Source organism: Lytechinus variegatus, chromosome 11, assembly GCF_018143015.1.
Source record: "Lytechinus variegatus isolate NC3 chromosome 11, Lvar_3.0, whole genome shotgun sequence".
Classification (NCBI taxonomy): domain Eukaryota; kingdom Metazoa; phylum Echinodermata; class Echinoidea; order Temnopleuroida; family Toxopneustidae; genus Lytechinus; species Lytechinus variegatus.
Window position 1 is genome coordinate 10,606,238 of NC_054750.1, and position 22,284 is coordinate 10,628,521.

The 22,284-nt window shown below is 36.2% G+C and overlaps 1 protein-coding gene across 1 annotated transcript in view; it reads right to left on the reverse strand.

Moving 5' to 3' along the window:
* Window positions 1-22,284, reverse strand: part of LOC121423587 (A disintegrin and metalloproteinase with thrombospondin motifs 6-like) — a 53,199-nt gene that overhangs the window by 15,364 nt on the left and 15,551 nt on the right. The window contains exons 4-7 of the mRNA XM_041618956.1: window positions 9,655-9,698; window positions 7,607-7,712; window positions 7,028-7,162; window positions 906-1,047 (exon numbers count right to left, since the gene is read on the reverse strand). Coding sequence (XP_041474890.1) covers window positions 906-1,047; window positions 7,028-7,162; window positions 7,607-7,712; window positions 9,655-9,698 — 427 coding nt within the window. The remainder of the gene's footprint in view (window positions 1-905; window positions 1,048-7,027; window positions 7,163-7,606; window positions 7,713-9,654; window positions 9,699-22,284) is intronic.

The following is a 22,284-nucleotide window of genomic DNA, read 5'->3' on the forward strand; positions in this document are numbered from 1 at the left end:
AAATCCATCAGTATCATAATCTTTTCTACAGGAAATTTGTAAAATGTCCTTTGTATACAAAGGAGATCACACCAAATTGTCAAGAAATCAATGAATTTAGGGATATACATTCATATCTAGAATTTTTTTAGAACAAACATTCATTTTATATGTTGACTTTGCTGGCTTTCCATAGTTGCGATTGATCAGATCATCGCAACTCTTTGTAAGATGGGCCCAAGGGGCAAATTTCTCCAGACTTTCATATCTGTTTGAAAGTTTGTTGACATTTCCCCCGCCCCGAATCATACTTTGCTCCATGGGGGAAATTTTTCATTTTTTTATGTTTATGCTAAATTATTGTTTTTGACAAATTTGCTGTGTTTGGAGGATGTCACAAAAGGTATTAGACATTATCCAACCACGGATGTCACCCCATTGTCACACTAGATGCCTTGTCACAGAACAAAACCCCTCTTCAGTCACCTGAGACTGCCCAAAATGTTGCTTCTAGATTGACTGTTTTGAATCTAAAATATGAATAATTTTCCTACAAACCACCCTAGACCCCTTTCATAATGGTAATCCTGGCCTGTATTTAGCCTCAAGTCACAGCAGTCGTTTTATTCAGTGTGAAAGGGGAAAGACCCTGAAATAAGAAGTCAGAACAGAGCCAACTTGTCAAAGGTCAGTGCTATGTCTTGTTGGGGGGATCCTGTTCTAAAGGTGCTCTGGATCTTTTCATTGAGGCTTTTCCCCTTTCCCATTTTAAAAAAAATCTATGATGAAATGTGAAGAATGGTTATGAAAAGACACTCCCAGGATTGATACAGGAGGAAAACATGACATCTGATTTTTGTAAAAGTGCCAAAGTTCGTGAGTTTGAGCCCACATGCGGCATTCATCTCCTGGCTCTGGATACTCACATTGGTATTACAAGCCTTGGCACCCTGGCCGTACTGTAGCTGACACTGTTGGTTCCCATCTACTAGTTCACCTGGCATGGCAGTAGGTAACCAATAGTCTGCTAGCTGCGGAACATCGTCAAGGCATATCGCTTTACCTGACCTGTACAAAGAGTAGTGAATGGAAACAGACAGAGAGAGGTAGTTTATCAGAACTTCCAAGTTGATTATTCCAAACTGAACAGGTACCTTCAGTCGGCTCTTAAAACTTGTACTTCAGAATAAATATTCTCTTATAATGTTGACACAACATTGTATTCAGCAACATTTGCTCCGGTCTTAAAGGGGAAGTTCACCCTGACAAAAAGTTTATTGTAAAAATAACAGAAAAAATAATAAAAAATATTGCTGAAGGTTTGAGAAAAATTCATCAAATAATCAAAAAGTTATTAGAAATTCAATTATTTGATTTGTGACGTCATATGCGAGCAGCATTCCTACATAGCGAATGGTAAAACATCAATGAAATGTCATTTTCTCAGAAAATTGAAAATGGTTTTCACTGTAACTTTTGTATATCAATAGACAAATCATTTCATACCCGATCATGAAAAGAAAACAAACTTAAGTCATCAGGAACCATACAAAATTTGAAATTCATACATTTTATATTACATAACACATGGGGCAGCTGCTCGTTTATGACGTCACAAATCCCAAATTTTGAACTCTAATAACTTTCTTACTCTTTAACGGATTTTCCTCAAACCTTCACCAATATTTTTTACTATTTTTTCTGCTATTTTCACAACAAAGCTTTCTTCAGGGTGAACTTCCCCTTTAATATCTCAGAGGGCAGAATTAGGATTGTAATAGAGTTTTTGGTTCAGAAAAAATAAGGATTAGGGTATATTTAGTAATGGAGTTAGGTTAGGTTTTATGTTTGGCTCAACATGCAGATTTCCATCAGAGCGATTGTCGCCAGAGCAAATGTCATAGAATCCCTGAAACTGCAATAGATTAGAGCCATACATGTTAATCGTCATGTTGCTATAAATTCAAAGGGAAAATATTTCAATGCAACACAATAGAAGAAAAAAAGAAGATACATTCAAGTAAAAGTAAGGTTGAAGAGGATAAACAAAATCTAAATATGTGTCATATTTAGAGTTTGATCACACCGAAGTCTGCAGATATTGTTTGTGCAGGAATGCATTTTGCTACCGTGTGCTTGTGAGCGTGCAATCAGGAACATTTCCTCAAATTAATGTCTCATCAAGAACATTTCCTAACACTAAAGGCCCAATCAAGAGAACTTCCTCACACTAACATATTGAGTGACGGCTTCTAAATCTAACAAGGATTAGTAATACAAGCGAATTATCAGAAATCTGTCTCTTAACCCAGAGAGGCAAAGGGCCTCCTTTAGGAGATTGCATAAGGTAATCATTACGCAATCTAAATTGGCAACATGAAAACAACAACAACAACAAAATCATACTAGTGTAGGTCTACTTAATTTCTTTGTGGTAGCAAATAACCTCTTTGGCCAAAGGATTAGATGCACAGGTCTTAATAATCTATATTTCAAGAGAATTCACAATCGTTCATACTGAATGATAGGCACACATCTTGTTCATCTTCTCTTAGATTGGTTGGCAGTGATTAACTTTTTTTTTCTGGTGGGTGGTCTGTTACTTTACAAAGATCTTCACAATATCACCTCCTTCACACTAACCAGTACAGGAGAGCATTTCACAAAACAACTAGCCAGTGATTGTCACCCACGATTCAATATAAGCTACTGAAATGCCGCCATTTGATTGGCTCAGATCGTATAAGTCAGTGAAGATCACTGACAATATGCTCCATGAAACACCCCTGTGATTTCAAAAGCTTAAACACGGCCATATTTTGTACCATACTTTAAACAGGATTTCAAATACAACCTTGATATATGCACACCGAGTCAACAAATAGAGCCATGATAGATTGGTTAGTGAATGGACAAGTCTTTCAATTATCGTTCATCCTTGTACTTAGGAAACTAATAAATCACAAAATTGACCCTACAAGACCCCTTTCAAGGATCTGGTTCCTGTATGATAAAATGAATCAAAGCTTGCCCTTTTTGAAAGCTTTAAAACGTCATAAAACTAAATGGTTTGTATCATGGACAGATTGAAGAGTAGTAAGTCTTTTGAAATGGACAGTAATTCATAAACTATTGGCTCTCTTGACTTTTCAACCCATGGGACAAATTTATTTTCTTTGAAATATGAGATGAATGATAACTTGAAATTTTTAAAGGAAATAGTGATTTTGAAAAGAAGTAGATGAAAACACAAAATAGCCAAGATAGAAAAGGTCAGAAACTACATTTCAGGGAAAAAACAAGAAAAAGAAGGTAGCAATTGCTAAGTTTAAATATTTAAAAAGAAATTATAGTTACAGGAATGATTAAAAAAATAAAAATAAAAAATGGAATCTTCCAAAAGTAACTACTCCCCCAGCCCCGATATACTTTGCAAAACTTGAAATGCAATGAAAAAAATATCCTTTTGGGGGCAATAATGGGAAATCAATGCACAAATTTAGGTGTTAATTATCCCTATTTCCAGTGTAGCTTTACAGGCCCTGTTAACATCAAAACATGATCAGGTGCAACCTAAATTTGGAAACAAGTTATATTTTTAGAAATAAACACCAACAATGCTCACTTTAGCATCATGTATGTGCCTAGAGTATATTTGTGGTTTACCAATAGGTAGCTTTTGTAACTTCTTGACCCAAACACGCTACTCAAAATAGCATCACACAATCACTTTTACCACAGTATCTTAGATGGAATGCCGCAGGCCACAACAAAGTAGGAGTATCGATTTCTGAAAATCTATATTACCAAGACTCCCAAGTGTATGCCTATTCCCTCAAAAGGTAAAAATAGAAATGAACTTTCAATGATTTAATAGATGTTTCATACACATTATCAGTTGGGTGTCAGTCCCACAAGGAGCAACTATCGTCATGAATTTTATAACTACCCATTGCAAGATGAAACATTAGTTTCAATTACAATATTTTATCAGTGATCAAAATTCAAGACAATCATAGGATTACCTGTCAGAGTTCTATTGAATATTCTTAAGGATTCATGAACAATTTGTAAACAATTCTAATCATTGGATATCCTCCAAAATGTATTTGCCTTCTCCTGAATCGGCCATTAAATAAAACTCCTATTGTGATGACAAAAAATAACTATTTGAACACTGATCAATTCTATAGGATTATTAGAAGATTATTTGTTGAACATTGAAATTAAAGTCTAACAATATTTTTCAAGGAGAGAACGTGATTTACAAGTAATGTAGGCTGCTCGCTGCACTTTACTTAAACTGTCAAACAACAGGAAAGCTATGTTAAATGCACCCTTAGGCAAAAATTACAAGGATATGGACAACAAACTACAAGGTTACGAATGGAATTTTACACAAGTAGGTACCGAAATAAACAAGCAAAAACAAAATGACTGGACATTTGTGTGAAGTATTACTTTTCAGACTCTCTTCCCATATAAGCATGACTGAATTTCTTAACTCTACTGTACAATAAAAAAAGTCTTTTAACTGTTTTTATTTTTGTGTGTCTGATTGGGGTCATATTATCAAGTTCAACATCACAAAATGACAAGCAATACACACTTGACCAATAAAAACTGACCAGAGAGGATACTTATTTACAGGCAAGCGGTCAGTTTGACCTCATCTATCTTGTAACATCTGACCTCCTCTCTTCTGTCATACAAGCCTTGTTGATATTTTGACATCTTTTCATCCACTTTTCATTGCCTTATGCCATTTATTCTTGCAAGGCTTCACATTCTGATCTGTCCTCTTGTGTGTTCTTGTAATTCCATAATAATCTAATATTTTAAACTTGTACTGACTCAAAATCAAAAGGCCAAATATTCTGTTATAAAAGGTGTCACTGATGATATATTACATCAACAATCTGTACAATATCTCAAAAGAAATCAGATAATGATCTCCAGTAAATGAGGTAAGATCATGAATTTGGGGAGTAACATGCTAAAAATCTTCCGTGAATGATAGAAAAAATTGTGATTGAGTAAGATAATATCGCAGCTTCTTTTAGATACAATTCATTACATCGAAATCAAAATTGCTGGGTTGAGAAAGTGTTCATAAATTGCTTTCACACTGCAAGAATGAATACCTTTGACATTTGAATAATCTCTCCAAAGGTTTTCATAAGTTTGGCCAGTACATACTGCTTATAAGGTATTTTCTTTCAGGAATATAACAAGAAATTTGCATTCACACTGCTAAAAATATCTCTTATTTTGTGATCAGGGAAGATCAGGGTAAGTTTCCCATACAGAGAATACCTGATATTTTCAAACTTTGAGTCAGTCTTAATAGACCTAATGATGAATTTATCCCAGTAGCTCGACAGCTGTTTTCTCAACCCACGCGGCACCCCATCTTTAAAGAGTCTCATGAAAGCTGCTCTCAATGGCATGATAGAAAAATATCATGGACAGAAAGAACGAGAGACAAACAAAGATGGATAAGTGAGAGAAAAAAATAGAGAAAACAATGTAAGCAGAGATGAAAATATTTGTTCACAAGTCTAGAACAAAATGCTCTCAAAGGCATAGTTAAGGGGTGAGAGATGAGGGTGTCACTGTTTATGTTTCAAAATTTTCAGCGCTGCTCTAGATTATATGACTTCTAGGAAAGTTGAAGGCATACCCTATATCTTTCCTCGACTTTGTGATGATGACAGTAAAACACTTTCAAACATTGTAGGTCTACAGTGCCACTAATCTGATATAACATTCAAATGCCAAAACTTGATATGCCATTTACAGACAGCATTCAACACCCGCGGGGGGGGGGGGCACTCAGTATATAATGCATAGTAGGTATGTGTCGCGGAGGGGACCCCCATTTTCACACTCAAATTTCCGTTCCAAGGCATAGCATTTTTGCCTTGTTGAGAGAAAGAACAAAGAAAGCCGCTCCAAGGCATAACATTTTCTTCATATCAAGAAAAAAGAAGAGAGAAATCCGCTCCAAAGCTTCGCATATTTTTCGTTACGCCGCTCCGATCGCTTTGAATGAGCTGCAATTTTGGTGAAAAGCGGCCGCAGAGCTCCCCGCGCTATCTGCATCATGCACGCATGATCGTTCCATAGGGATGCATACGCACTCACACGCTGGCGATCAGTTCCAAGGACCCCTGTTTTCACAAACAATGTCGTTCTGAAGCCCGTTCCGAGGACCCTCCTTTTTACAATAAGCCCGCTCCAAGGCCCCCGTTTTTTGTCTCGCCCGCGGCACACCCCCACCACTTTTTTGGTCGAGTGCCCCCCCCCCGGGATTCAACAGTTGAAAGGGAGGGGGGGGGCATAACCTGGGAAAACCCTTCTCCCATCTCAATTATTGCAGGTGTGTATTCTAGGAAAACTGATTTATTCATGGTTTTTCATGAAAACTGTTACAAGCTACTGAAATCCTTGCTTCTGATTGGCTAAGAGAGCGAATTCTGAGTTGAAAGAATACTGACAAGCTGACAAGATACTTCATGAAATGCTTTCTGGGCAGATCTTGTCATCACCTTTTCCTGTACGTTCTATCCTAACAACTTCTGGGTCAATGTGACACAGGTAAATGCATACAGTGAGACGCACGGTGAGACCAGCAGGGAAGCCGAGAGAGGAGAGAGAGAGAGGGCATGGATATGGGTCACTTGACCACCTGATCTCTCACCAATAATGACCTCTGACCTACGTGAGACATGGGTCAATTGCTGCTGAATCAACTTTCACAGGCTCATTATAGCACCATTCAGTTGCTACCTCTCCACGATAACAACTAAATTACGTTGTATTTTGTATGCCTTCGTTCAGAAACATATGTACCTCAAATGCATTTAAAAGGCCTGTAAAAATGTGCTTTTAGATGGATGAAAATAAAGTAAATTTATTTTTGGAGTTGGTTTTGACCTTATAACTCTTTCTCCAACAGCCCCTAAGTTATAAATCTGAAGTGGTTACCATACATAAATCAGAAATGATCATCATAATCATTTTCATGATGTAAATATCGACTTACTCTATGTATGATGTGATGTAGTGAGCACTGCATTCAGACCATGAGTATGGGTCACTGTTTTCAGTAATCTGATCCGCCATGATACCCCCTCTTGATCCACAGGCGTTACCATCGCCATCATGCTTCATACCAAAACTAGACAAGAAAAGGGATAAAAAACTTACTGTTACTTTTCTGCTAGAAATCATTAAAAAATTTCTACTTAACAAAATCGGTGCAAGAAATAAACAATAATATGACTTTTGAAAAATTACATGCTTCACACATTTTTCTAATCCAGTAAATCATGAAAAAAGAAGAAACTATTGGGCAGTTTTATTAAACCTGACAGGTTAACAAGAATTAAGTCTGTACAGCTGACAAGATTCCTGGGGATACCAATGATCCTCAGCAGCACATACAAAAGTAATGATGTATTCCCTCCCTCCTTTCCTTTTCATCCTCCTCCTCCTTCTCCTCCCCTTGCACTCCTTCTCTGGCTCTTCCTTGTCTTTCTTTAACATTGTCTAATCTAACATTCATTCCTTCTATCTATCATCATTCTAATTGCTATTACTAATTAATATTCTTATTACTTACTTGTGACCTATCTCGTGTGCTATAGTAAATGCTGTTGCTAATCCTGTATCTTCATTTATATTACAGCTCTGATCTGGTCTACACATGACGCCAACAGGAGCAAGACCTAAAGTAGACAAAGAGTATATGAAAAATATATTCATTTGATTACAGGTTTACAGGCTAATACATATTCATATGCTTAAAAAAAAGAACTTCAGAAAAGAAGAATAGCTCACAAAGATGTAGGGTCCTGCTCAAGCCTTAGAAGTATTGAGAATAAGAAGTGTTACTAATAGCTTCCTTTTTAATCAATGTTTTATTAAAATTTACAATTTGGCTCCCTTGGAAGGCCTAAAGGGGGGGGGGGGTCGTGCCAAGTAATTAGCACTGACTTAATTGTCAGTTCTGATAATTTCAAAGAAAACCTTGGTTACGATTGACTGTAAAGCCCTCGTCTCAAACTGTCACCATGGTAACTGCCAGAAAATGACAACTAGTCAGTGCTTACAAGCTTAAAAATAGTGCTCAGCTTTTGGTGATGAAATAATTCCATGACAGAGGAAGCATTCATGTATATCAAATATTATCTTGTATGAACCACATTCAAAATATGTAGATGATATCACTTATTAAAATTTGTATTGTAGCTAAAATTGTTATACTGGTATGACTAACATTTTTCTTCATCTGCTTGCAACATTATTATCACACATTATGTTTTATGAGGAATAAGAAGGCACTGACTTGGCACACCAAATAATAGCCTTACTAAACTCAATAGAGGAAAAGGTTCCCAATTGATCCCATAAAACTCTGAAATGGGAATTATTGGGGAGCATTGGTGTGTAATTTAATAGCGACCCTGTGTAAAAGGAGCCTAACAACAATCAGGAATAAATGTAATTTGAGTTTCCTCTATAATTCCCAGTGAGGTAATTTCTCATTACAGGTCTATTACATCAATTAGGTGGAGAGGTCACATTAAATGTGTGATGATGGAACACATAGCATAATAGCCTACTCTGGGCGCAGTACACAAGACATAGTGATCGATCCCAGGACTGATTTTTAGTGATTAATTGCATTGATCATCATATGCAATCAATTGTAAAAATCAACAATGTGATCGATCACCAACCTTTGGGTTAGAGTTCCCAAATAAGATAGGACTTTACATAATTTATAAAAAGGGTTATTGTGTGATGGACGATTAGAGTAAAAGAGGTGTAGGTCCTAGACTAACAACATAACAACATAATTTGAAGGATTACAGATTTGGTATGCCTATTTCAGTTAATAATTGAGATAAACCCAACAAAAAAATGCATATTTATCCAATTATACTGTGTGACAAGGCAATAATATCCACATTCATTTACAGTTTTCCAAATTTTGGACATACATACATACATACAGGTTCTCCTGGTTTTAATCGAACCCAAATGTAATTACATCCTACAAAAATCTACATTTTGAACAGAAAATGCAGCTAAGCAGAGGAACTGAGAAAATATAAAAAACATCAAACCAACTCCCTACATCCTGCATACATATTTTGAAGGAGAAACTATAGCAAAGTTAGAGACCTTTAAATATAGCAAGTTTAACCTAATTAATCTTCAATTTTCCGCAATCTGATAAACTTGGCATGAAGATGGAATAGACAAAAATAGTGGGATCTTGTTTTTTTCCAAACAGATACCACAGCGGATACCTGTTTCCATTAATTATCAAACATACACTTGTTTTCAACTAATAACAGGTTAACCATCTGTTTTGATATTAAATCATTTCAGCCATGCCTTGAATATCTCCAATGTTGGCATACTGTTTGAAAATACTTCTGCTTTTTATTATTCAAAGGATACTTTATTTTTTTTAGTTCTATTCTTTGAAAAAAGATGAAAAGACTTCAAGTCATGGCTATAACTTGTTGGAAGCAAAATATACCATTTGTCCCATTTGTCATGACAAATCATAAGAAATTTACGAGCTATGTTCCTGGAGTAGTAAATTAGGAGTGATGTATTAAAGGAATGTTACTAAATTGAAGGGAAGTTGCTCACCGATTGTGCCGCAAGGTTGGTTGTATCTCATGCAAAGATCGTATCTGTGGAATGAAAGAAAGAGAAGACACAGGTTATTTAAATCACCAAGGATAGAAGAAACTTGATAAGAAGAGGAATTCATGCTTAATAAGCTGTGCTGAAAGAGAATAGAACAGTATGATTCAAATCCTGTACTAAAGCCTTTAAGTCATGATCTATTTAATTATAGTTCTTTCGTTATATAAGATGTGCAGTTTATAGCTGGGTCTGTAATCACCACGTAAATTCATTCACTTTGTTTTAATTTCTAGTGCTGCCAGACACTAATCTAATTTCAATGTTTACTTGGTTTTTATTAATGTGATTAGTCATTATTCTCTCTATTTAATTGCTTCTACTAAGTAAGCACTATTACAGATTTGCTTCTGAATGAGTTATTTGCATATGTACGTGTACCTCAAGTTAATAGATATTGTGTCATATCTAAAGTGCATTTAACATCTTTAGAACATCATCTGTTACAATGCATATCTGCAATAATTCGCTCAATAAAATTTTAACTTTTATCTGTCCCAAGACAATATATGAGGTTACCCCTACTTACTTCTACCTCTCTCTCTCAATCTCTCTTTCTTTCCTTTCTATTTCTCTATCTGTCTTTTTTTTCTCCCCCAACCCCTCCCCCTCTATCTCTCCAGCTATCAGACATATTTTGAACATCCATGTGGGTCGAGCTGTTAGTATGTGTATCACAAACCGATATTAAAGATAAATTCCAGTATTGGTAACGATCTCAAAATGGCTTTTTACAGAATCTAATACAATGACCACCCAAGTGTCTGTTTGTATGAATAAAAAATATGTGCCAAAGGATTCTGGAAGAAATTGTGAAATTGCTGAGAAATAAGCAAAATAAGCGCGGATTTGGTCACTTCCGTCGGGTCTTTATTCAAGCAATAATAATACACTGTCCCACGTGTGCCTATCTGTGTTGGTGATCTTCATTGAGAACATTTTTCAGCGTAGATTTCAAGATTTCACAAAGTTCAGTTTATATAACTTTACCAGATCTAGATCCTCGATGATATACTGACAATTAAGCCTGGTTTTGCACACTTTCTCATGAAATCAGTGTTTACTGCAACTACTGGCATTTCTCTTTAAGAATCATCGAGAGAACATAGCCAGACACCAGCTGTGGCACACTTTTCACTGTCTACGCTCTAATTCAATGCTACACTGAGGAAATATTGTTTACAAGACCCCACACACATGAAACCATACAATGTAGTAACAAGAGAAGGAAAATATTACAATCGACTAGTCCAGTCTAGACAATCACAAAGTTTGAACATTCCGTGAAAAAAAAATGATTTAGTATAATAAAACAACAACAGCTTTCTAGACAATCATTGTGGAGATGGACACTTGGGAGAGATGATATGAGAGCTTGCCCTCTTTGCTATAAATGTAATGGCTTCATACCATTGTTTCAATTTCTATGTCGGAGTCCGACTATCCCATGATGACTTGCACATGTCCTTCGGCCCATTTGCTACTGGTTCCCATGGCAATGGAGCATGGAGAGTACCCTCCTTACTTGTATAGATATGCGCGACCTCAACTGATTGAACTTGTCCTATATTTACATTCAACACTTTTCACTGTCTACGCTCTAATTCAATGCTACACTGAGGAAATATTGTTTACAAGACCCCACACACATGAAACCATACAATGTAGTAACAAGAGAAGAAAAATATTACAATCGACTAGTCCAGTCTAGACAACCACAAAGTTTGAACATTCCGTGAAAAAAAAATGATTTAGTATAATAAAACAACAACAGCTTTCTAGACAATCATGGTGGAGATGGACACTTGGGAGAGATGATATGAGCGCTTGCCCTCTTTGCTATAAATGTAATGGCTTCATACCATTGTTTCAATTTCTATGTCGGAGTCCTACTATCCCATGATGACTTGCACATGTCCTTCGGCCCATTTGCTACTGGTTCCCATGGCAATGGAGCATGGAGAGTGCCCTCCTTACTTGTATAGATATGCGCGACCTCAACTGATTGAACTTGTCCTATATTTACATTCAACGATACCCCCATCCCTCCTGATCAAGGGATACATGGTATCCCTACCACACCCCTCCCTACACAAGTCAAAGGTACTATCTACATGTACAATTGTACATCCATCCTCATCAAACTCGGTGCTCGCTCGATTCCTCTTAATGTTAATACGTATCCCATTTTCTCACAAAAAGTTTTGAGGTGCCAAAACCCTTGGATTTACAGAGACGATCTTTGCTATTATTGTTATTGCTCATTCTGCTATTGTTTTTGCACAGGTAAGAGCATGGACCTATTAGGTCCATGGTAAGAGGAGCCCATCAGGGGTTGTACTTTGTTGGCAAATGACAAAAATCAAATATGTTTACATCTACTATTCAAAGACGAGTTTTCCTGTTGTGTAAACACAATCATCAAATTTCTCTTGCCTATAAACAACAAGCATGTATATTTGGTATCAATCACAACTCTAAATCTAGACACTTTGTCAGGGATATCCTCCGAATATCCCCTGTCGTCTGAAAAACAGATTTCTGCTTCGTATCAGTTTCTATAAACTCCTACAGAAGCCTTCGTAAAGCTGGCATGACGGGGGATAGAGGGGGTTGGTAAAGTCTGAACAAACAGCTTGGCTTTAGGAGCCTGGATGTCAGGTTGACAAGTGGTTTCACTCTGATCCTGGTATACACCTGTATCCTAGAGATTAGTCATGGTATGTTCACACTTGAACTTGAGAGAGAGAGAGAGAGCAATCCTACACCTGTAACCCATAGAATAGGCAAAAACAGAGGGAATTTCTATTTAATGAACCTTATAAAACAAGCCGACTTTCCTTTTTTTTAATTGAAATTTCTCCCCCCCCAACCTTTTTTTCTAAATAAAATAAAATGTGCAGTGTGACACTAGGATTAATAATTTGTCCCCTTTTGAAAAATTCAAAGGTAAACTGGTGAATAAGGACATTTTCTAAACCAAGACCAGTAGACATTCACATCTGACGGACATTATATTAGATTTGTAAAAAAAAATACATTCCATGACAAAAAAAAGTATAGGCCTACTTTTACCATACCTTGTGATAAACATGTATGTGCAAACTGTGATATACAAGCACAAGAGCAGGACTAAAACCAGGACCTAATCTTGAAAGAACTATTATATACCTGAAAAGCTGTTAGAATAACCAGAGAGGTGTTCAGAGCTGGTAAATCCATTTTCTACAAACAAGAATGGGGGTAATTGCAGGTAAATGTGAACAAAAAATACCAACATATTTTCGGGATAATACTGGATGAATTTCAAATAGAAAATAAAGAACAAGATTTCTTCTTTGGATAACCCCTGCTGAAACTTTTAGCTGCACAATAAATACAAAGTGATACCTTTCCTTGTAAACAGGAAATGCAAAACACTACCCTAAACTGAATTTGAAAAGTACTTAGATGCCAAAGCGATGGTCTTTTATTAGAAATAACAGGTGAACAGGGGGAATAATTTAGGAATAAGGGGGCAAGAGGGGGTAGTAACATCGCTGAGTCTAGGCAACATGTCATAGTAGGTTTACGAGATGGGTAACAAATGTGTATGTGCAAGGCCTTAGAATAAGAAATTCTATTTCCCCTTTATTTTAGTTGAGTAACTTGAAACAATTTCTTATCAGGTACATGGGTATGGATAAAAAGTATTTTGCCTGTGGCAAAACAAGTCAGTACTTGGTAGAGACAGAGTTCAGTTACATTTTGAACTTTTTGAACTTCAAGATATATGCAACAATCATCTACTCCTACTGAAAAAAGAGCTATTATTTGTGGGGTTTCTTTAAAGAAACTTGCTGGCAGTTTCATCAGAGCAAACCTATTGTTTTTTTTGGTTTTTTTTTTTGGGGGGGGCTTTATGTCTCCTGTGTCTCCCATCAACTTTGATAGCACAATATCACATATCCATATGAGATGTCATATTTCATTCTAATTTTTTCATCAAGTTGTTCAACAGGCACCAACAAAATAAAAAAATAAAGATAAAACCGGTTAATCAACCTCAATAAAATTGCTAATCAAAAATTCAAAATATGATTTTTTAAAAGTAAAAGTTAATTATTTTTCTTCAAAATTTGCATGACTCAAAAGATTTCACTTGAACACTCTCTGCCACATTATATTATCATAATTGTACATTGAATTGACATAGGAAATAAGACATGAATAGCTGTAAGGGAAACATAAAATATGGTAGGGGGGGGGGACTTACAGGATAACAAGAATAAGGTGATGACATTAATTTCTTAATTCATAATGAGAAGATCATTCTCACTGAATGAGAAGATAAAAAAAGATGTTTGTGAGTTCAAAGACCTGACATAAGATGACATTAACTGGATCGATTATTATTACTGAATAACTCCTGAGCAAAATTCAAATATAAAAGCTAATCCTTCTACAAGTCCAGTGCCATGCACATTCATTTATCCTTTCCCCCCGATGGGATGCACATGAAAGGGGCGGGGTTCTAAAATAGCCTCCATGTGGGCAAGGAAACAGGAAGGGGGTTAAAAACCACAGAGATGGGGGTGAAAAGTTTCTAGTAGGGGGAAGCCACAAAGTGATTGGTTTGCACTGATCTACTGGTGTATGCTCAGTGGCTTTCACTACACTTGCATTTAACATCCATGCTTCGATCCAAAATGATGTCAACAAGTGTAACAAGTTGGATTGACAACATCCAGCTATGTGGATATACAATCATAACCATATGCAAACCTGAACATGTGTGTATTATTACGCATGCTTGGGTCACATTCCTAAGTGGAATTTGTGAAAACTATTTTTTGAAATACTCACGAACATTTGTGATACTACAAATAGGTAAAAGACGTACCTCAGGGATTCAATACTACCTGCAATACCATGCACACGCATGAAGTAAATCGAATAACCATATCCAGGTTTTTTTTCAAAAATCGAATAACCATATCAAGGTTTTTTTTTAAAGGAGCCACGCAATAATGTCTTGGGAACACACAACTTTGGTATCCTACAGAACCAATATACCATTGCTTTATGCCTAGCTGAAAATGGGCTTAATTATGGACAATTTGTAAGACAATAAAACTTTTGGAGTCGAACCCTTTGACAGTCTAGAGTGGGAGTAACTACTTAGATTTAAACAAAAATTGTATAAATATTGTATCATTGGATGGTAGTTACTGTAGTCCCCTAAAGACAATGACAACCCATCACTGCCAACAAATGCACTCCAGCTCATGAAGCAAAACTGACAGCGTCCAACAAAACTTGGCCAAGAAGCAAGACAGACAGGCTAGAATCTCTACGACGGTATCCTTTCTTCTATGAAAGTAGAAGCCTGGTTTAACTGTTTACTTAGAATGACACAAGATACGGAAAGTATACGTCCCCATGTTGCATTTCCACTATAACCACCCCTATCCCCGGTGATAAGATTTTGGCTAAAAATCTAGTACTAAAAGGTGAAAGGGGCAATCACTCTTGTTGACTAATCGTTCATTTTTTGTGAGTCAGAGCATAATTACCTCTTTCACTAACGGGGGAGCATTTTATGAAACAAGAAGTCAGTAATTTGCAGTATTTGTTAAAAGCCACGACAATCCTTGCATCTGATTGGATGAGAGCAATGAAAATTACTGACAACCTGTTTTATGAAATGCTCTCCTGATTATCAAACAAAAAAAGTACTTTGATTGTCCTATCAAAAACTTATAGCATCCATATTGTGAGCATTAAGTAATCCTTCTCATAATGGATTGTATGTCCTTCATGAATTTCAACATGATTTAAAGACAACTGGGAGCAATTCATTAACCTGTCAGGTGACTTTTCACTGTTGTTACAAGCTACTGAAAACTTGCATCTGATTGGCTCAGAGCAAACTAGAAACCACTGACAGTTTTGATGAAACACTCCTACAGTCATCTTTACCAGGTGCTAGCAAGTGCAAGCCTTATCCACCACACCTATGTAATAAAAAACTCTCGTCAGAAGATGGGGAATAAATTGAAGTGGACAAGGTATGTTACGGGTGATCAGTTAATCACAACTCAATCCCGTACCAGACGCCTGGTACTGCTCCGCAGAGAGAAAGACCCATGATGAATCAAATTGAACATATCATAAACCAGCTATTCCCCTGTCGACATTTCAAGTAAGAACACCCACGGCATATACATAATGTGCGAAAGCACTCTTGTAAAACACGGAGATTCATGTATTTTAACCAATATATCGATGTGTAAATTCGCCTGTAAAGGAAATTTGATGTATTTTTTTCCAAGGCATCTCAAAAACCATTTTTTTCTTAATCCAGTCATCTCAAAAATCTTATGGAATGTGCATATTCCCAGGTACCCCAACTGGTCTGGTACTGTGCGAATTGAAAGGTATCACTTTAGATAACCTTGAATTTAGCTAATTCCCAGGTTCCTGTTTTGATACCATGGATTTATGCAAATTTCCAGGTACCTGTTTTGAAAACCTGGAATTGTGCAATTTCCCAGGTACCTGCTTTGATACCCTGTAATTGTGTGAATTCCTAGGTACCTCTATTGATACCCTGGTTTTTGTGCAAATCCCCAGGTACTTCTATTGATACCCTGACATAGTGCATATTCCCAGGTACCTCTTTTGATACCCTGGGATTGTGCAAACTCCCAGGTAACAAAAAATTCCTATGCACAGGATGCATAAACCCAGAAACCTGTACAGCTGCAAATGTACATGATTTCCAGTAATTTTATTTCAGAATAATTCAAATAACCATTGAAATGATTAACAAATTTCACCTGCTTTTCCATTCCCTCAGATCTTTTGATGTTTCAAGCTGCAGATCTTAAAATCGCAGATGGACTTATTTCTCTGAATTCAGAATAATTGAGCACTTACATAGCTGCAAAGAGGGGCTTTTTTCATTGAAAAAGAATGCTAAAATGGTATGTTATGGACTACTGGCCTGGAAGAGTGATCCTATAAGAGAGAAGACTTGAAACGATAAGTTTGAATCCCTCCCAAGATGAATCTGAAGGGTGGGTGGGGACAAGAAGCTGATTCACCTTCCAATCACCTTCTGTGGCTGGTTCAACCAAAGGTGACATTCAGTCACTAGTAACTCTTAAATAAAACACATAAATCTGTTTGACTTCAGAGAAAGAGAGGTATGGAGCATGTTTTGCATATACTAAAAATCTGTACCACATAAGACAACAGGATTGAAAGGGGTCCCAATCCAGTAAGTTCATATCTTAGGCTGCAAGCCTTACATTGCATTATCCCCCTGCTGTTTCTAAACGTAACTGAAGTTGAATTGATCTTAATAACTTGATACTATTCAATGACTGAGAATTGGTACAAGCTTAATTTACAGATTTCAACAGGCATATCTTAATCTCTTCACAGATTATTTCCTGGACAATGGAAAACAAAAGACCAAATCAAAAGGAGATCTTTTGCATTCTGAAATTCATGATATCTACAAATAAATGAAGCCAAAAAGAAAAGAGTGGACAACTTAAAGGACTCTAAGGATCATAAGGATAATGCTTTTAAGTATTGCCAAGTCAATGAAATTCATGATATCTACAAATAAATGAAGCCAAAAAAGAAAAGAGTGGACAACTTAAAGGACTCTAAGGATCATAAGGATAATGCTTTTAAGTATTGCCAAGTCAATGAAATTCATGATATCTACAAATAAATGAAGCCAAAAAAGAAGAGTGGACAACTTAAAGGACTCTAAGTAGGCAGGACAACAAGAATTTCAAAATGTGTTTGTTGTCCCCAAGAATGATATCAAAAAATTTCTTAATATCTAATTTGTCATGTGAAACCACTTAAAACTTACGTAAAATTCATTTAAACTGCAAAAAAGAGCAGTTTCATAGCACCAACATGGGTCGAAAAAGTCATAGACATCGCGGGTCCCTGTTAATACACTGTCCTTACTATCGATAGTTTAAACGATCACGATGTGCTCGCTAAATGCGCGCGCCCGTCGGCGTCTGCTAGCCGTCCTCTGCTGTGACTCTCAAATAGCCCCGCATGTGCGATTTTTAGTCAGATCGTCCCATATGCTGTTTTTCATGTTAGTACATAGATGCGTGCGCGTTTTTTGCGGACGCAGATCATGTACCCATCTCCGTCGTCTGCTACGGCTCTCTATATCAGTCCCAACTTGTGAAATGTGTTTTCTGGTGTATTTTCATTTGGTCTACATGCAGTTTGCCCACTTGTTATTTGGTCTAATGCCAAATGGGCTAAACCCATTTGGTCAACTAAATTGCCATTTGGTCTACACTTGGTCTAATTCTCATTTAGTGAAATGTCCAGTTGGTCTAATTTCAGCATAACCTATATAATTATATATTTTTTTACTTTGTCAAATACTAGTACATAAAATTGGCTTTATATCATGCAGTTCCACATTGTAAATATGTATATTCATTTGGTTCACATGCAATTTGCCCACTTCTCATTTAGTCTAATGCCGAATGGGCTAAACCCATTTGGTCTACACTTGGTCTAATTCTCATTTTGTGAAATGTCCAGTTGGTCTAATTTCAGCACAACCTAGGCTACTTAATTATATTTTTTAACTTATATACATATATTTTAGTCTTTATACATATACCAAATGGGCTTGACCCATTTGGTTTAAAAAAAATTCTAATTGCCATTTGGTCTACACTTTGTCTATTTTACATTTGGTCTACACTACACTTGATCTAATTTTGAGTCCAGTCCAGGGTCTAATTTCAACATAACCTACATCATTATGATTTTATACTTTGTGAAATATATATTTTTTTCTTTATGTAATTTCATTTCACCTTATAGTTTTAGCATTGGTTTCCAAATAAATAATATTTGAACAGTGGCATAATCATGATAATGGAGCCAAAAGTTTTGAAAGGTGTATCGGGTAAATTTATAAAGTTGCAAGCAGAAGCAAACAACAAAAAAATGTTGAAGCGGGGGGGGGGGGGGGGGGGGAGGTGTTAATTAATTTTCCTTTTTTTTTCCAATGCCAGATCAATCTTTGTTTTTGCTTGCTAAATTTTTTAAAAATTATATGTTCTGTTCTATCTACAATTTTTACTAATGATCCTTTTTTTACTTATTTTTTTTCAGACACATTCGCACCCGAACCGACTCTACAAGGGAAGAGAAGGAATTATTGAACCCCTTGAGAATATACAGGTCAAGGGCTGTAATAGTATACAGGGGCACTTCCTGGGAGTTTAATTTCATTTTAATTATGTGTTTTCAGGATTTTTTTTAGGATATCTAACATTGCAGTGAAAATTATTGCCCCTGCTGATAGTTTTTCAGCTGTGCATGCCCCTCCTTAATTTCAGTGAATAAGGTGTGGCACTGCCCTCTATGATTCATTTTGAATTTTAATGGGCTCCAAAATGCAGTAATTTATAAATGATAGCATAATCTTATTTTGATAAAGCATTTTACTTAACGGGGGGGGGGGGGTGAATTTGACTACTAAACCAGCCCCCCCCCCCATGTCAAGGATTAAATTTTTGGAAAAAAAAGCATATATAAAATAGATATAGTTATTGCATATCAGAATATTATTTTTTCTTGATGTTTTCTCAATAACTCTAAGCTGTTATTGATGAATTCTTTCTTGAAACAAAAATAAGCAATTTATCCAAACATGTCAGTTTCATTTTGTAGACATACGCATTGAATTTACCAATTCAGAATATAAGGTATGCAATCTTTCATAAATGTTGATTTTTATCACTGGTGGATCTGGGGGAGGGCACATCTAGCTCAACCCCCCCCCCTTTGAGAGCTACAGTCAAGATGTAATGAAAATACGCAATTTTCATCAAAGAATCCCCCCTCCCCGTAAGGCCCTTTTTTGCTTGACAAATTTTCATCCTGAAAATGTGCCCCCCCCCCCAGGATAAATCCTGGATCCACCACCCCTGGTTTTGATTAAGTTTACATGTATTTTCATTTTGAAAAAAAAAAATTCCTAGAGATTTATAAACAGCATGATTTACACTGAGCATTTCATACACTGTGCAGAAGAAATATTATCTTGAGAAATTTGGTTATTAAATTATGGAAGATATCTTTTGGAAATGAAATTACTTTATTGCAGTTATGTCTTACATTGTATTGTCATTGTACTTGATAGAAATTCATTATTTTTTATAACCATGACAGTGTTATAAATTCATATTTGCTAAATTGTAATAATCATTTTGATGTTCCTTCATCTTCATGAAAGTATGAATTCTAGTCATCTGCTTCAGTCTGCCCAATGAAATGGTTACAAAGGGCCTAAGCATCCCTTGTCATTTTTCAATAATTAGTTAAGTCAGTAGTCAAGTAAGGGGTCAGACAGTCTGGCTGTATTATATTTGGTTAATTGTCTTACTAGTGTCAATTTACTAAACTTTTTCTGCTTGTGATTGAACCACCAAATTGCCAGATAGTACCATTTTGTTGGGCAGACATTAATATTGACTAGAGGAATTACTTTCCAAACCAACCTAAAGATAATATGATACTTCATGTATTACAGGGGTATATTGCCTCCATTCCATTGTTGGGATGTATGCTATGGGCTGGGTAATATCATCTAACTTGTCCTCGAATAATCATTCTCTATAACAAGTTCACAGACAAACGGAGATTCCACTTCAGCAACTCTCAGTTGAACATCAACATTCCTGGCATTGGTAGGGGAAGCCAAAAATTTTAGGGGGGAACCGCCAAAATCTTTTGACCCCCCCCCCCCCCCCGAAAAAAAAAAAAGATAGTGACCAAATAATATCTTGGGGGGGGGGGACACAGGAAACAAAATTGAAAATTGACAAGCCAAAAAAAATTAAAAAATAAGGTTATCAACAAAAAATTGAGGGGGATGGAATCGTCCCCTCCCCACCTCAAATTTAGGGGGATACTCCCCCCCACTTCCGCCGCCTATGATTCCTGGTGCTTGGAGATCTGCGAAAGGCATGCTATAACATCCACTTAAGTTCCATTTCCTTTCATGTTTTTTCCTCTTCTTAGTGAGCATCTCCAAGTGTTCATATTTTTTTCAGTGTCCTTTTTTAGATTTATCAAACTCAGTTTTATTACCTGATAAAATTCTATCCCAAGAATTGAACACTTTGATCAAATTTGGAAGTTCAACTTAATGTAACTGACAATATATAACTGAAAATAGAAAATAAAAGGCAAAATAATAATTATGAGAAAAATAATAAAGAAACAGTTACTCAAATCAAATTCACTCAAAACCATACACTAATGTACTCTCCTCAAAAATCAGTTCTCACTTTTAGGTATTGATCATTCATTCAGTCAATAAAATAATAAAAACAGAGACAGGAGGTCCTCCTCAAAATAAACACAAACAGAGTCTCACATACACACTACACATTAAGAGTAAAATCAGTTTGTATCTTTCGTGGGATTTGTTTTTATGTAAATCTGGATTCTTCTTGTTAGTAGGGCCTTAGGTCACTCCGACTTGAACTTAAAACTTCCAATCTCAAGAAGGCAAGATATCTCAGTAGATAGTCATTGTCAAGATGTTTAGGAGTTCAATCTGGAGGTGAGGTTATCCATGATGGCATCTGATATTCTGGCAGAAAGAATGAGAAATAAAAAAGTGCATAAATACAATTATTTATTTTTTCAATGCAAATTAAATAAACGAGTCATTCAAGATAGTGTGTATTTTTTAGAGGGGGGGGGGTGATGGCATATTTTAGTCCAAATTATTTTTATCTTCATTTTTTTTCCACTTTGTATTACCATTTATTCAAAAATTGCAATAAACATATTAATATATAAATGAGTTTTAATCTAGTTGGCAAAAGAAAAACCAGTGGCGGCGGCAGTGCAAAGAAAATGCCAGTAAAAGGCAGTAAAGCACTGTGTCTGAGTGACTGACACCACGGCACTGACAGTGAGGTGAATGTTCATTTTCCAGTGCATGCACATTATTGCCCCATCATATTCACTCGTTTTCAGAAAATATTTAGTTATTCCTCATATGACCATGATTATCTCCTTCATGTCATTGCTCTGGTGTTTATTCATGATTTTAAATTCAGGAAATCATTTAGCAAACAAAGAAAACAAAGCATTTCTTGACTGTGATTCCGTGTGATTCAAGTTCTATTTCATTTCTGTGTATCACACGTACGCACGTACGTGACGTAATCTTGATCTCTAATCTGCTAATTGTTATGTTAATTAATCATCCCGTGCGCGCGATTAAAATGGCTCGAAATTCGACCAAATTCAAGGGCAGCTCAGCTTGTAAACCTCACTGAGAAGGGCTTCCACAGCCTTTGCGATTCCCCGCGCTGCAATTTAACTGCAAGACACAGAAAGGAAATCAATTCAAGTTTCACAATCAACGGAAAATCCAGAACACTTCGAGACCCATTTTGCAAGAAATACAACTAAATAAGGTAAGAATTGAGAGCAACTCACGACACTTTTGACTTACCGACACTTTCATGGTTATTTTTGGAAGATTTCATAGAATTTGGG